Genomic DNA, 15566 nt, shown 5'->3' on the forward strand with positions numbered 1-15566 from the left:
TTTTTGTTGTTTAATACTGACATTGAGAGCGAAAGTACAAGCAATGGGAAGACTACAGCAAGCCCCCAGCACCACGCTGTAGAGAATTACACAACTGCGTTACATCCTACTTGTTTCATAAGACATTTTCCACGCGCAATGAAGATTAAAAATAGTAGAGCGTACTGATTAAAAAATAAATAACCTATGACAAAAAGGTAAAGCATCTTCAAATGGCAAAATCTGACGGAAATGAGCAAAGAATTGTTTACAAAACGACTATACAGAGCAGCAGGGGGTATTTTAAAGCAAAAGTGCCACTAGGGAAGTCACTGGTGATTTCAAAATAAGATGCCTAATAACGGGATTTGGTATCATCATAAACATATCTAGAAATAAAATGAAATACATTCAGTATTCCTTTCTAATCCCCCTCTCCCCATACATCCATTTGCAACACAGGAGTCTTGCAGTGAGCCTCCTTCCATGCATATGGGGAAAACCAGTCTTCCAACCACTTGTTTAATGTACATATTGAAATTACCTCGTTAACAAGCGGACCCCCACGTTCCCCAAAGTGCTCAATGCTGGGTCGGACTGGGGGGGCACCCGGAGGTCAGCAGGATACTAATGGCACCGTGCCTTTTGCTCATTAGATTTCTCCTGCAGCGTGACAGCTTTCACGGCACTTTCTCAGCCAGAAAAGCGCGTTTTCTCCCGGGGAAACGGGGAGACAGCGGGCAGGTGCGAGAGCAGACATTCAGAAACATTACTTGGAAAAGGGGCAGTCTGGGGGGGAGGAGGGAACAGGGGATGGGATTTCAGCACCCCTCTAGACACCACGCGGGCCGCCCAGAAGCGCCGCCAGCCCAGGGGCGCCCGTGGGTGGCTCCCGCCGCCCTGCCCTGAGGAGACGCCGGCGGCGGCGATGGGAACGCGACAAGCCCGATCGCTGAGGAGCCGCCTCCGCGAAAGCGCCTCCCCCTCTTCCTCTTCCCCAAAGCCACCGGGGACGCAAAAGGGTCGGGGGTCCCCCGCAGGGTCCTCCCCAGCCCCCGGGGTTCCCCTCGGCCCCCCGCGGCTCCCGGCTGGCAGACCGCGGCCCGCCGCGGCGGAGGCTCAGCCGAAGTAATAGGACGGGACCGTCCCAGGCCCGGCGCCACCTCAGCGCCCCCCGCCGCAGCGTGACGGCACGCCGGGGCGGGGCCCACGGCAGGTGGCAACGGGCGGTGGCGGGGGCGGGGCGGGCCGGGCCGGCGCGAAGCGGCGCGAAATCCCCCATTTCGTGATAGTTTCCGGCCGGCGGGCGGAGAGCGGGTGACTCACTGGCGGCGCCGGGCATAAATAGGCAGGCGCCTACCTGCGAGAGGCATTGGGTCCTCGGCGCCGAGCACCCGCAGAGCTTGAGACGCAGCAGAGCCCCCGCCACAGCCCCGCCGGGAGATGATCCTACCCTGCGCCCTGGTGGCTGTCCTCCTAGCTGCCGGCCACGCAGGTGAGTCCCCTCCCTCCCCTCACGGGGGCAGGAGCGGGTCCGGCGGCGGGTGAATCTTCATCTAAGCCGTCGATGAGCGTTTCTTTTCGGCTGCGAATGAGTTAATATTTATTGGGTTTTTTCTAATGTTCTGCATTCTCTTGTGGTTTCTCCTGTGCTTGCTATATGGTAGAAAGTATGTTAGGCCTCTCGCTAGATAATCCAACGCTTCTGAGGATATTTATTGTTGCCAGGAAACAAACTCCTATGCTTTTGCTAATAACCATTACCTGTAGCAGCTTAAAGGCTAGGGTGAATTGTTGTGCGGTCTCTGTCTTCCCAATAAGCATTGAACTTCAGGGTATTGCCTACCTAAGTTTGATAAGTTATCTTAGTGAGATAAGGATACTGGTATAGCTATATAAAATGTTAATCAGAGCATTTGGTTTCATTCTAGCCAACCCTTGCTGCTCAAACCCTTGTCAGAACAGAGGAGTATGTATGACAACAGGATTTGATCAGTATGAATGTGACTGTACAAGGACAGGGTATTATGGGGAAAACTGCACAACACGTAAGTATCCTAAATCTCTCTTCATGGGATTGAAATTTGATAATTAAATTCCAGTATTGCAGGTCATCCTCAATAGCTAATTTACAATCATCTTTTCATTAATGCTCACAGCGGAATTCTTCACTTGGCTGAGGCTGACATTGAAACCTTCGCCAAATACTGTCCACTACATCCTCACTCACTTCAAAGGAGCCTGGAATATCATCAACAGCATACCTTTCTTACGGGATGCTATTATGAGATATGTATTAACATGTAAGTATGAGTTCTCTCTTCTAGTCCTCTTAACTGACAGAAGTCATTCGTAGAACTCCAGGATGATTGATTAGTCTGTATATAAAGTCAGCAACCTAAATTGCACTGAAGTAAAAACGCTCTACTCAACTTGAGATTTCTGCATGATGCAGACTTGTATGAAACACGCTTTGAAATGGAGATGCATTTTGCTCTGATCTCTAATAGAATTTAGGATTTTGCTAGCATAAATTTGCACTAGATTACTTATGTTAATAGCTGGATTCGGTAGATAATCATAGACTCAATACTGTTATTCAGCAACTGTAATCCCATTTACCATCAGTAGCTGATATGTGTGGAATTTCTCAATGAATGCAGCCGCTTCCAGTATACATGGAAAAGATATGGCCTTGTGACTTTTTGAGACTAAAATGTACAGCTTGGGGGGAAAAAAAAAACAAACCAACAAACAACCAAACAATTTTTTAATTTTCTTTTTCAGCAAGATCACACCTGATTGACAGCCCACCAACTTACAATAGTGATTATAATTACAAAAACTGGGAAGCTTATTCCAACCTTTCCTATTACACAAGAAGCCTTCCACCAGTAGGACTTGACTGTCCAACACCAATGGGTGTGAAAGGTAAGGAATAAACCAAATGCATAATGTTCACTTCTAGGAATTTCTATTTGTCTTCTCTTGGAAAATACCATGAGACCTGCTTGTTTATAGCCTTTTTTCAGTGTAAGTTACTGTAAGAATAGCCATTGGTTTGGATACACTGTGTAAAGATGTAAAAGATAACTATGTTGGCTCTCGCTGAGTTACATGTTAAAACTGGGGAATTTAGAAGTTTCAAACCAAATCAAGAAAGTATTCATAGAGAAGCAGATAATTCCCCTTATTTTAATGCTGCAATCCCTCGATAATATATTGACAGTTTAAAGCCTTTTTGTTAGGAACAAAATTAAGTATTGCATAAATGTAGTTGTCTAGAATATTTCACTATTTCTTGCAGGTAAGAAAGAACTCCCAGATTCAAAGCTGATTGTGGAAAAGTTTTTGCTAAGGAAAAAATTTATTCCTGACCCACAAGGCACAAATGTGATGTTCACATTCTTTGCCCAACACTTCACTCATCAGTTCTTCAAGACGGACCACAAGAAAGGACCTGGCTTCACCAAAGGTCTCGGCCATGGGGTATGATCATAGCTCTGTAACTTGAACACAGCACTTTAGCGTTATAGCTGCTCAGTAGCAATAAAATTCTATCTTGCAGGTTGTCAGGGTACACAAACACCAGTGCACATACTGTGCAGCACTGTTTGCTGGAATCTAATGGCTTTATCACCTCTGTAATTTCTGCTTAAGGAGAATTCCAGCACTTGGTAGCATCTCGTCCTGGGTCAGAACCACTTATGTAAAGCAGCACATGGTTCTGGTTAAAATATCTGCGTACTGATCTTTGACTTTTTCATTATTCCCAAGAATCTGCTATCACCTAAAGCATGTTAGATCTAGTGAGTACCTAGAACTTCTTGGTTGCAAAGAGCTGTACCCAGCACTGTAAAGTATGTTGTCTGCTGCTAATCAAAGAGACTTAGTTTAAAAAGAACTTCAAAAGCAGACTTGGTTTAGGATCTTTACCTATAAAACAGGCCATCTTTGAACAAAGAGTTCTTCAATATAAGCAATGTGTATGTCTGAAACAAAGCAATAAAATATGTGTGTATATAAAGACCCTTCTGCATAATAGAAAGCTGCCGACACTTTAAACAGTCCTTTCTAAATTGCCAGTCAATTTAAAAACTTGCTGTTATGCAGAGATGGCTGTAGTTGCCAGGAAATGATTTGGCTTCATCTTAAATATCAGTGCATGATACTTATAAGGTAATAATAATATAATTAAAGGGTAAACATCTAAGGGGTGAACTCCTATTGGCATTCATAGAAGTGGGACATATCCTAAAATAGCAAGAAATGTGAGCTGGCTTCATGCTGTGAATGATTTTGTTTTATAGGTTGACTTAAACCATATTTATGGAGAGACTCTGGAGAGGCAACTTAAACTGAGACTTCTGAAGGATGGAAAGCTAAAATACCAGGTATGTCTTATCTCAGAATCCCTGCCTTCTTACTGCATGACACTTCTTAAAACAAGTGCTCAGTGCACGGTGTAGTCGATCTAAAGTGTAAGCCTAAAGTTGGTAGTAACAGTCAACACAAGTTAACTCATAGCATCGTGGCTTACAAGTCTCTTGTTATTTTTCCCTACCCATGGCAGATGATTGGTGGAGAAATGTATCCACCAACAGTGAAGGACACTCAGGCAGAGATGATCTACCCTCCTCACATACCAGAACACTTGCAGTTTTCTGTTGGGCAGGAGGTGTTTGGTTTGGTCCCAGGCTTGATGATGTATGCTACAATATGGCTGAGAGAGCACAACCGGGTCTGTGACATCCTGAAACAGGAGCACCCAGAGTGGGATGATGAGCAGCTGTTCCAAACTACTAGACTCATATTGATAGGTGAGTGTCACTTCTACTACATACAACTCTAACCTTCTCTTGTGCATGACAATTCTACCTGTTATCTACTGCAGGTGCAGTAGGCGTAGTAAGAGGCAAAGCTATTACTTAAATTGGCACATGAGGGCATACATCTGAGCCTGCCTGACCTGTCACTGGGATTGTATTAAGATACAGTTTCCTCCTGTATAGCTATATTAAAGAGATAACTGAATAAAACTGAACTAAGTGATACTTAATTCCCTTACCAAAGGGAAACAGAACTGAAAGCTGTGAAAAAGCAGGAAGATAAGGCTCATTTCTCAGAGAAAGCATGTAAGGCTAGGTGACCTCAGTCTCTTGGATCTTGTGGGGGTTTTTTGTGTTGGGGTTTTTTTGTTGTTGTTTGAGGTTTTGGGTGGGGTTTTTTGTTTGTTTGTTTGTTTTTGTTTTCCCCTGGGGTTGGGTCAATTCAGGTATGCTTTAAAAGAACAGCTGTGTTTGTTTAATGTTCAGGATGTTATGTAAAATGTAATTCTACATATTTGTCTGTTTGGTGGCATTTAGCCTTCTGTACATTGTGATGTACACTAAGCTTGAAAAGACCGTGCCCAAACTGACTGAAACAGTAAACCAAGACAATGCTATTAAGCGGCTCAGAAGCTGAAGGTTGCTTTCAGATGCCAACTTTCTTCTTTATCCCCTACATACAGCCTAGAGAGTATTGTATAACTGAACACAATGTAGATACTGATGTGTACTGTTCTGTGGAACATACAAGGAAGTGTATCTGGGGTGGGGGAAGCAGCCTGTAGAAAATGCTTCTCTACTGCAGCAAAAAAATTTTGGCATCTTAAAGTACTGCTTCACCCCTAATCATGTAAAATAGATGGATTCTTTTCTAGAACAGATGACAACGTTGAAGAGTGTGTTACCTTGCTCATTATAGGTCTGGAGGGTTTTTTTTAAGAACAGTTCAGAAATGGTATTTTCTCTGAGCAGGGGAATCACCTAAATTTTGTGAGGCAATTGGTGCCAATGTTCTCCTCTGTTCCATTGACCAACAGGAGAAACAATAAAGATCGTTATTGAGGACTATGTACAACACTTGAGTGGCTACCACTTCAAACTCAAGTTTGATCCCGAGCTGCTGTTCAACCAGCGATTTCAATACCAGAACCGAATTGCAGCTGAATTCAATACTCTCTACCACTGGCACCCACTTCTGCCTGACACTTTCCAAATACATGACCAGGAGTACACTTTCCAGCAGTTCCTCTACAACAACTCCATAATGCTGGAACATGGCCTTTCCCATATGGTGAAATCTTTCTCCAAGCAAAGTGCTGGCAGGGTAGGTACTCTCAAGTTGCTAGTGAACCAACAGAGATGTAAACTAGGGGTGGGACAAGGGAGTAAGATAAAGCTATCAAAAACTAATCAAATACTATAAAAGCACAACTTCATAATTACTCTTACTGGGAGATCTTACTACTTTTCATCTTTATTAAATAGGTTGCTGGTGGGAAAAATGTTCCTGCTGCAGTACAGAAAGTAGCAAAGGCTTCAATTGACCAAAGCAGACAAATGAGATACCAGTCCTTGAATGAGTACAGGAAGCGCTTCATGTTAAAACCATTCAAATCATTTGAAGAACTTACAGGTAAGTGTTTGTCCTTTCTAACAAACAAGGGCCCTCTTCTTAAAATGGCTAACAGAGTCCTACAGTGTTGTTACTGGCTTGAACAGGACAGTCTTGCAATGAAAATAGGATTTTTCCACTTATGGTTTTTACTAATCAATTACAGGAGAAAAAGAAATGGCAGCTGAACTGGAAGAGCTTTATGGAGACATTGATGCTATGGAGCTGTACCCAGGCCTTCTTGTAGAAAAGCCACGACCAGGTGCCATCTTCGGTGAAACAATGGTGGAGATTGGAGCACCATTCTCTCTGAAAGGACTCATGGGAAATGCCATCTGCTCCCCTGAGTACTGGAAGCCTAGCACCTTTGGTGGAAAAGTTGGATTTGAAATAATCAATACCGCATCCTTACAGAAGCTCATCTGCAACAATGTGAAAGGCTGTCCTTTCACAGCTTTCCACATCTTAAATCCTGAACCCACAGAGGCAACCATTAATGTTAGTACCTCAAAAACAGCAATGGAAGACATAAATCCCACACTACTACTGAAAGAACGATCTGCTGAGTTGTAAAAATCCATCTATTTATTTATTTAACTATATAATTTATTCTATTTATGGCTTGAAGTGTTTGTTTTGTTTTGGTTTTTTTTTTTTTTTTAAAAAAGGGGGCAAAAAAAACCCAAAACTTGAGCTTCTTCATTCTGGGGTTTGCCCTAGATGCCTTACTCAGGTAAGGCTTCTACTTACAAAAGGGATTTTCTGTGCTTGAGCTCTACAGTGCTGAATCCCTTGTTTAAAGTCTTCTGTAACAGAACTATGTATTCCAAAGTGGACAAAGGTTCCAACTTTTTTTTATGTTGTTTTAATACTTGACAAAGAGTGTTAGTGGGGTTTTTGTCTCTTCACTTGATGGGTCACATAACACTACAAAAGCAAGTTACTGCCTCAGCAACTTCTTAAACAGGCCATTGAACTAAAAGTACGAGAAAAAACTGCCTTAATGAAAATTGCCAGAAAAGATTATGAATTCAATATGAGCACTCAAAGATTAACAAAAATACGTATACTTGAGACTTAATCATGTCAAGTCAGAAAATGTGTTGCATTCGTTGTTGATACTACCTCTCCCTTATTGCAAATAAGGCACTTTGTATGGTAACTTATGTTTGGTTTTATGTGTAAATCTACTTTCATGTGGCATTATACTTTTTTAACTTATTTAAAGAAAATTGAACTTCTTTTGGATACTACTTGTTCTTGAAGCATATGTTACAGATGTATTATTTATGTAAGAGAATAATAGGTACTGAGCTTAGAAATAACTGACTGTCATGCTGCAGTACAAGGCTGTTTTGTATCTTGCTTCAGATGTTTTATCATGCAATCTTGGGGAGGCCATAAACTTAGTCCAAATTGTTGGTATTCTTTTTGTAGCTGTAGTTCTCTGGTCTACTTGATAATATAATCTCTGTCACTTTAAGGACAAATGGACAGTATGGCTTTAGATAAGGATGTGACTATAATATAGCTTTTAGTACCTAAACCCCAGATTCTTGGGGAATAGTGAAAACTGAGAAGCTGTGTAAACTCGCACAGCAGAGAAATGAATATAGAGTAGGTCTAGCAAAACTTTAAGGCACCAAGACTTGAAGGTAGCTTATGTCTATGTACACAAGCCATATTTGTGACTTACAGTTCTGTTTATTGGGGGGAAGAGGGATAATGTTTTGTTTATAACTTATAAACAAAGGCATTTTAAGTGACTTAAGCTTATTTAAAACTGGCTAGCTAGCACAGAATCTCCTAGACATATTTGTCCTGATCTAGCACTAAACTATGTAGTCCTGCCTGGGTATGTAAGGAGTTACACAGGTTCTTGTACCAGCACTTCAAACTTTGCGTGTAAGGGTATTTTTTTTTTTTTTTCCTAATTTCTAGAGAGGAAATGTAGAAGATGATCCTCCCATAAAAGCAGCTTGGGAACTATAGATAAAAAGAAAAGTCACTTCAGACTGGAATAGAGCAGCAACCTGCTATTCTGTGCCTCTGCCCAAAATTTCTTGACTACTGGAAAAGGACTTGAGTTTTTATATTTCACATGAATCTCTCAAACATTTCTAGAGGCTTGTATGTTGTAATGGCTATGGCAGTAGTATAGTTTGACTGTGACTTCTGTTTCTGTTGATTTATTTAAAGAGGCCAATTACCTTCTGCTGTGTAAGTTTGTAATTGTTAGTGTGAATAGCTGAATCAAGATCTCCTATAGCAGTCAGTACGAGTGACTGATTTGAGGTGGTCTTTGGTATGAATGCTTTGAGAGAAAGAAGGGCATTTGTTTTCCTTCTTCTGTCTGAAGCATGAAGAAGGGAAAATCTTCAATAACCTTGTATTAAAAGGTGGTTAGTACTGTATTTGCTTATAAGTGAAAACTGCTTGGACACTTGATAAACATGTAATTATTATTCAGATCTATCTCTGGAACACACTACAGAGCACCCTTCCATTAGTAACAAGGAAAAGTGTTTGGCTTAGAGTCAAAGGGAGGCGAGTCTGGACAGATCTATTTATTTTAGGGCATGTAATAGAGGAATTCCTCAGACCATGTAATTTGAGTTATAAGCTGCTTCAGAACAGAATCATGTTCACTGTGTTTTGTACTCTGCAGCCACATTTCAACAGTTACTTATCTTTGACCCAACCTGCTGGGTTTGGCTGGGTTCAAGTTGCTTATGATAAATATGTATGTTTGAGATTATTTATTTTAAAAGTCTGTGAATTGTTTTTCATTTTATTTTTGTAGGACAATAATGTTTTTAAAATGCAATTGTTTATATAAATAAATTGAAAACATTTCCTGTATGGCTTATTTGTGTGTGATTTCCTTCAGCCATATTTAGTATGAAATAATTCTTTCAACTTATTTGCCACTCAAGATTAAATGGTGAATTCTAGGCAATTAAACAGCATTAAATTATCTTGTATAAATTCTCAGATCTAGGTGCCTGTAATTTAAATCATCCAAATTTGTTGTCTAGGGTTTTTCCTTTTCACTGGTGACCAAAGGGCAGGATTTCACTATGACAGAGCTAGAGAAGCCAGCTGCTATTCCCCAAGAGTGAAGATGCCACCAGTGGTGCCTCTTGAGGATGTAGGTGATTTAGAGAGGAAGTACAATATTGGAAATGCACAACAGCAAGTTGGTGTAACCAACCTCCCTTTACCACTCTAGGTGCTAAGACTTCCCTAAGCCAGAACAGATCTCTCTCTTCAAGCATGCTTCATGAGGTGAAACCACCTCAGCATACAAGCAACCACTGGACAAGTCCTCTGCACTTGAGTGTGTTTTCAGCAGTGGTAGCTTGTCCCTGTATTCAGACAGGAAATTCTGAAGCTGTGACATCCACTTCTTCATTGTCTGCTTCCCCTTTACGCAAGGGTCCTGCTTTGTTATCATCATCACAGTTACTGGCTAACTTTGCAGAGTCATGCAAGCTAGAATAATGGGCAGTGGGGTTAAGAGAAGCAGCAGTGTGCTAAATAACAGAGGCAGGAACTGCATGAGTCGGTACAATGTGTTCCTCTTGTACAAGGAGCATCTCCAAGGTCATCAGTTTCTTCCTTATGTTTTCATCTCTGATAAGGAATGAGGGAAGCTATGAAGGAGACAACTGAGGGGATCATGCAGCTTGTACTGTTTTAGTCAACTCCTACCACGTCCACCCAGACACTGAGCAAATGTCACCTCATGCACCCTTTTGTGCTCAGCTCCCACTATCATCCCACTGTTAACTGTCCCAAATACTCCCATATCCCACTATTGGTGCCCTGTCCTCTCACAGCTTGTTCATGAGTGATCAACCCCATAGCCACACTCCTTCACCCAGAGCCACCTTCCTTCCAGCCACACAAAATGGTCTTTGGTCTAAGGCTCATCCCAGTGACACACAGCTCTATATACCCAACAGTACTCCAGCCCTGGGAATATGTAACTCCTTTCCATCTCCACCACTGTACAGTTCCCTTACTTATTGTACCCAGGCATCTAAACACTTCCAGCTGTTTCCCTCAGCTTAAAACTCAGTCTTCATCACTTCAGTGACCATCTTCAGCTCCAAAAAAGCAAGGTTTTGGGGACCCTTCCAAAAGCATCACCCCAGTCCCCCACCTGGCTGGATGTGGAGGCTATAGGTGAACAGAGGCACAAGCAGAGCATGTATGAGGAATGTGGCTTTTTTTTTTTTTTTTTCTTTAATAGCCAGCCAACTCATTTACTTGACAAGCTAATTTATTTCTTGCATGTTTCTTTTCTGAGAGGAAATGGAGCGAGGGAGGGAGCAAAGGCAAGACAACTTCAGGAGAAGCATGGGTTTGGCTGCTGCTGCCAGCATGGCGAGGCACTGCATGGGGAAGCATGGCAGCATGAAGGCAGCAGTGACATCATCCACAGAGAAGGTGTTTCAGGTGACTGCTGCCCTAATTAGGGAAGGGCCAGTCCAGATGGATTCAGCACACGATGGATGAGATAGCTTGATCATGGAGCAGCTCCTCCTTCCCTCTGAGCAGGGGCATGTCCTGATGATACAAAAGGCAAGAATGTTCCTCAGAGGAAACTTGCCCTGTGAGATACATGCTTTCCAGCCTGGGCTGAGGTAACTGTTTCACCCAAGGCAATGTGGTAAAGCAGGGGGGCTCAGCATTGAAGTCATACCCTTGGAGGGTAAGTCCATCAAAGACTACAAGAGCTCTGTGCTTTGGGAGCAGGTAACTATACACCATCACCTTTACCAAGGGCTTTTGACTTTCATCATTGGCTTGCTTGCCTGCTGTGTAAGAGGTCTTTATGGATGCTGAGTCGGAGCCCCGCAGGCATCTGACCAGGATTATTACTTCTGATATGCTCACCGGAGGTGCAGTGACTGGAGCGCTAACGCTCCCAAGACATCTGCTTCACCCAGATTTCAGGAGACATTTCTATCAGAAGTGGCTTCTGCTTTGCAAGAGAGTACTCCTTCAGCTTTCAGCAGCAATCCAGAAAAGTTCACAGGTAGTTTGACCAAGGTGCAGAAAGGACAGGAAGGAGAGAGGGAAACCCATGTAGAGGGGAAAGGACATATCACTTGTTCATTGCCTGCTCACACCTACAGAAATAGGTGAACAGCTCTGGAAAAGCTTAATGCAAAGATGTGCTCTTTCCTTTGGAAGACCAGAAGGGAAAAGAATCTGCAAGTTGTAAGACTATATATATATATACTCATATATATATATACACACTCTCATATATATATACACAACAGAAAGGAGCAGGCTCTACCTATATACTCTAAATATAGAAAAGGAGGTGAATGGAGAGATCCTTAACTTTTGTTAAAAGGCAGGGAAAGAGCCACACAAGGCAGAAATACAGCAGCATCACAAAGAAACATCATATGGGGAAAAATCTCATTGGAAAGAGCTGAGTGCTTCTCTTCCTTTAATGTGGAGTTCCAGTTTGGAAATAACATCATGCTGAGAGGCAACATGATTGGTTTCAAGTTGCACTTTTTTCCGTTTGATACTTATTTTTTAAAATTAGCATAAAATCTCCTGTGACTTATGTTCTTATGTACTCTGTAACTCTAGACATTTTCACTGATATTGTCAAGAAACTGATCACAACCGAAAAACCCACCAACCACTACATTCCTCCTCTGCTGTTCATGAAAGAGACGAACACAAGAACACAGATGTCAACAAAGTGAGAAGGAAAATGGTAGCACAAGAAATACACAAATTTTCCTTACATGAATTTTCTTTAATGAAAATCCTGAGACCATACTGAAAATCACAGCGTTCACTTACAGCCACACTAAAGCCTGGGAAACCAGACAGCCCCAGCTGGCCTGGGCAAACTGGGAGCTGAGTGCCACCAGTAGAGAGAGGATATTAAAGCTTGTGAGATCTCAATAGTTTACCACTGGGAGAGGGCAGAGTACAAAGAGTACAAAGGTTTGACTCATGCCGGTTGCTTGCCCTCAGTTCTGAGCAAGTGGGTATTAGCCATCAGATAGAAATGAAAGCATGGAAACCCCAAACCTGGAGGTGGAAGTCAAATACTATTCAAAGCATCTACTTTCAAACCAACCCACTGCATACCATCTGAGGACCCAGCCCACCGCACCACATGTCTACAGAAAGTTGAAAATACATTGCATCTTTTAACAAACTGTAATCTCCTGTTTTGTTGTTGCTAATTAGTAGCTGCTACCAGAAGGGCACTGGGAAAATAGAAAGTATCACATAACTAGCAGCAGCCAAGTCCGTGGAATCTTTGTTTAATGCAGTAGGACAGTAGTAGTTCATGCTTCCATCTCTAAGCCAAAAATACTTGCAAAAAGTAAAGGAGTATCCTGCGGGAAATGCATTCTTGCTCTGGACTTTATTCTTTCACAGTAACCAGGTGTAGCTCATTACTTCAGGCTTACACAGTAGTGGATATAGGTGTGTGCAAGCATCCTTGTTCAAACCTGCCCTGCTGACAGGTAATTTTAACACCCATTCATTTTCCACAAAAGGACTGCATTTGTGGTAGACTTCGCTATGAGAGCACATGAAACTTTTTAAGCACACACCCCTTGAAATGGGCAAAAAATGTGAAATCAATGCCCATCATACTGAGCACGGTGGAGCAGCCAGGTGGCAGTTGGAGAAGGCATGTTCCCCAGACGATGTGTCATCTCATCTTGCTTTCCCCTATACCATGAAGATCTACCCAAAGAAAATATTTTCATAAGCATTCATCAAGGAAACATTGTGCAAGTCATACTGGCTTTAGCATAGTGCCATAATGTGTGGCTGCTAATAAGGGTATTTCTGAATTTATGCTGACCAGTCTTCGGAGATGGGAGGTGAGACAAAGACCCTGAGACTCGGTGTAAGTTTACTTTGGTATAAAAGCCCAGCTTCGTGAGACTGCAAAAGTGTTGATTGTTCAGTATGATTTTAATCCCAGAAAAGCTTCAGTGAACCATGACAGAGCAACAAAACATGGATAAAAGCCGCAACGCTGACTCCAGCTACGTTCTCCATCACCTTCAAAACTTTACCCTGAGAACTGACACAACTCTATATCCTTTCAGTTGTGGCTTTCAAGCCTGTTGCCTAGACAATTTTAATTAATCCTGCATAACAAATAATGCAGAGTTGCTAAGTAGCAGTCATAAGTAATAATTAAAACAAAACTGCGTTGAGCTTGCTCAGCTGTGAAATACTAGTTCTTACATAAGGCTGGGACGTAACATAAGATGATCCAATCACATCTTAGAGAAGCTGTAAAAAAGGCATTATGTTGAATGAGGCAAGGTAGTGAAGTAGAGGCCATTCGAAGTAAATCAGGGTCGAGGATTTTTGAGTATAGAGAATTTCAGTGAAAGCAGGAAAAAAAATGCATTTCTGAATTATAAATTGACTTAATTTTCTCAGTGTCAAACAAACTGGTAGAATTTCAGACAAATTCAGGATGTATTTCCAGACCTGGTACAATAAAACCAGCTTCTTTACACTGTTTGTTAGGTGAAACGTTTTGGTGTTTGTCCTTATGACTCTCTTAATGGTGAATAAAAGATTTCCCAACCTGACCATGAAATGGAAGGTCCTTCTCCAGATCAACGAAAATATGCCAGAGGGAATGGATGCCATCCAAAGGGACCTTGGCAGGCTGGAGAATGGGCCAGTACAAACCTCATGAAGCTCAACAAGACCAAGTGCAAAGTCCTGCACCTGGATCAGGGCAATCCCAATCACCAATACAGGCTGGGCAGAGACTGGATTGAAAACAGTCCTGAAAAGAATGACTTGGGTGTTGACTGATGAAAAGATCAAGTCCTGGAGTTGTGAGCTTACAGCCCAGAAAGCCAATGGTGTCCCAGACTGCACCAAAAGGAGCAGTTAGAGGGAGGTGAGTCTGCCCCTCTATTCTGCTTTCATGAGACCCCACCTGGAGTACTGTGTCCAGCTCTGGGGCCCCCAACATAAGAAGAATATGGACCTGTTGGAGCAGGTCCATAAGAGGACCATGAAGATGATCAGAGCTGAGAGAGTTGGGCTTGTTTAGCCTAGAGAGGAGAGAGCTCTTTGGAGACCTTAGAGAAGCTGTCAGTACATAAAAGGGGCTTACAGGAAAGCTGGAGAAGGGCGTTTAATAAAAGCAAGTAGTGATAGGACATGGGGCAATGGCTTTAAAGTGGAAGAGGGGAGATTTAGATTTATATTAGGAAGAAATCCTTTACACTGAGGATGGTGAGACACTAGCACAGGTTGCCCAGAGAAGCTGTAGATGTGACATCTCTGGAAGTGTTCAAGGCCAGGCTGGCGCTTTTGAGCAACCTGGTCTAGTGGAAGGTGTCCCTGCCCATGGCAGGCGAGTGGAACTAGATGATCTTTAAGGTCCCTTCCAGCTCTAACCATTCTACGATTCTGTGATACATAAAATCAACACAAAAGCAATCTCACATTACTGTATAGTAAGTAAGCTTGAATGTTCTTTCCAACCCTAACTATTCTATGATTCTATGATTCTTTCACTCTAAATCAGATATGGTTTTAATTCAGTTACAAAGCTCTCCTACTCAATAGATGATGAATGCTAAAATACTGTACTGAAGTTTCCGTGCACTCTTCCTCAATCTGAAGAAAGAAAAAGATTGCTTGTGTCATTTTGGGGAAAATTTAACAGGCATATGAACGCCCTCTGTGAAGACCAAGTTAGTCTCCCACAACAACTAAACAAACATCAGAACATCTAATGAGACATGAGACTTTAAAAAAAACCTTTTCTTTAGCGAGCCCGAAGTTTTGGTTTCTGCAATTCTTTAACACTTCTGAAAGTATCCCTGGAGATCTTCTGTTTGATATTGAAGACCAGGGCTCCCCCAGGGTGCTGGAAAATGCTCCATATCACTTGCCAAATGTGCAACGCTTTTCAGTTAAAATATAATTTTAAATAAGATACAGAAAAAATACGAAGCAAGCAATGGTTTTCCAGTAAGCGAAGATCAGTAGTGTTTCACAAAATAATTTTTAAAAGCAACAGCAAAAATAAAACCATTTCTCATATCTCAAGGATTTTATCAATATTCTCATTTCTCACTTCTCAAGGCTTTGTGAAT

General features: G+C 42.1%; 1 protein-coding gene across 2 annotated transcripts; it reads left to right on the forward strand.

The window, feature by feature from the left end:
• Window positions 1-1329: 1329 nt before the first annotated feature.
• On the forward strand, window positions 1330-9282 carry PTGS2 (prostaglandin-endoperoxide synthase 2). 2 transcript variants are annotated; one of them, XM_065673852.1, is made up of 11 exons: window positions 1330-1474; window positions 1911-2027; window positions 2139-2282; window positions 2767-2910; window positions 3287-3468; window positions 4290-4373; window positions 4553-4799; window positions 5846-6132; window positions 6294-6441; window positions 6587-6918; window positions 8362-9282. In XM_065673852.1, exons 1-11 carry the CDS (start codon window positions 1423-1425, stop codon window positions 8410-8412), a joined length of 1788 nt encoding a protein of 595 aa, XP_065529924.1. In that variant the 5' UTR covers window positions 1330-1422; the 3' UTR covers window positions 8413-9282. The 2 variants fall into 2 exon arrangements, with proteins under 2 accessions (XP_065529924.1, XP_065529923.1); XM_065673851.1 differs by having other exon boundaries at window positions 6587-9282.
• Window positions 9283-15566: the final 6284 nt, after the last annotated feature.

This window comes from Lathamus discolor, chromosome 3 (assembly GCF_037157495.1).
Source record: "Lathamus discolor isolate bLatDis1 chromosome 3, bLatDis1.hap1, whole genome shotgun sequence".
Classification (NCBI taxonomy): domain Eukaryota; kingdom Metazoa; phylum Chordata; class Aves; order Psittaciformes; family Psittacidae; genus Lathamus; species Lathamus discolor.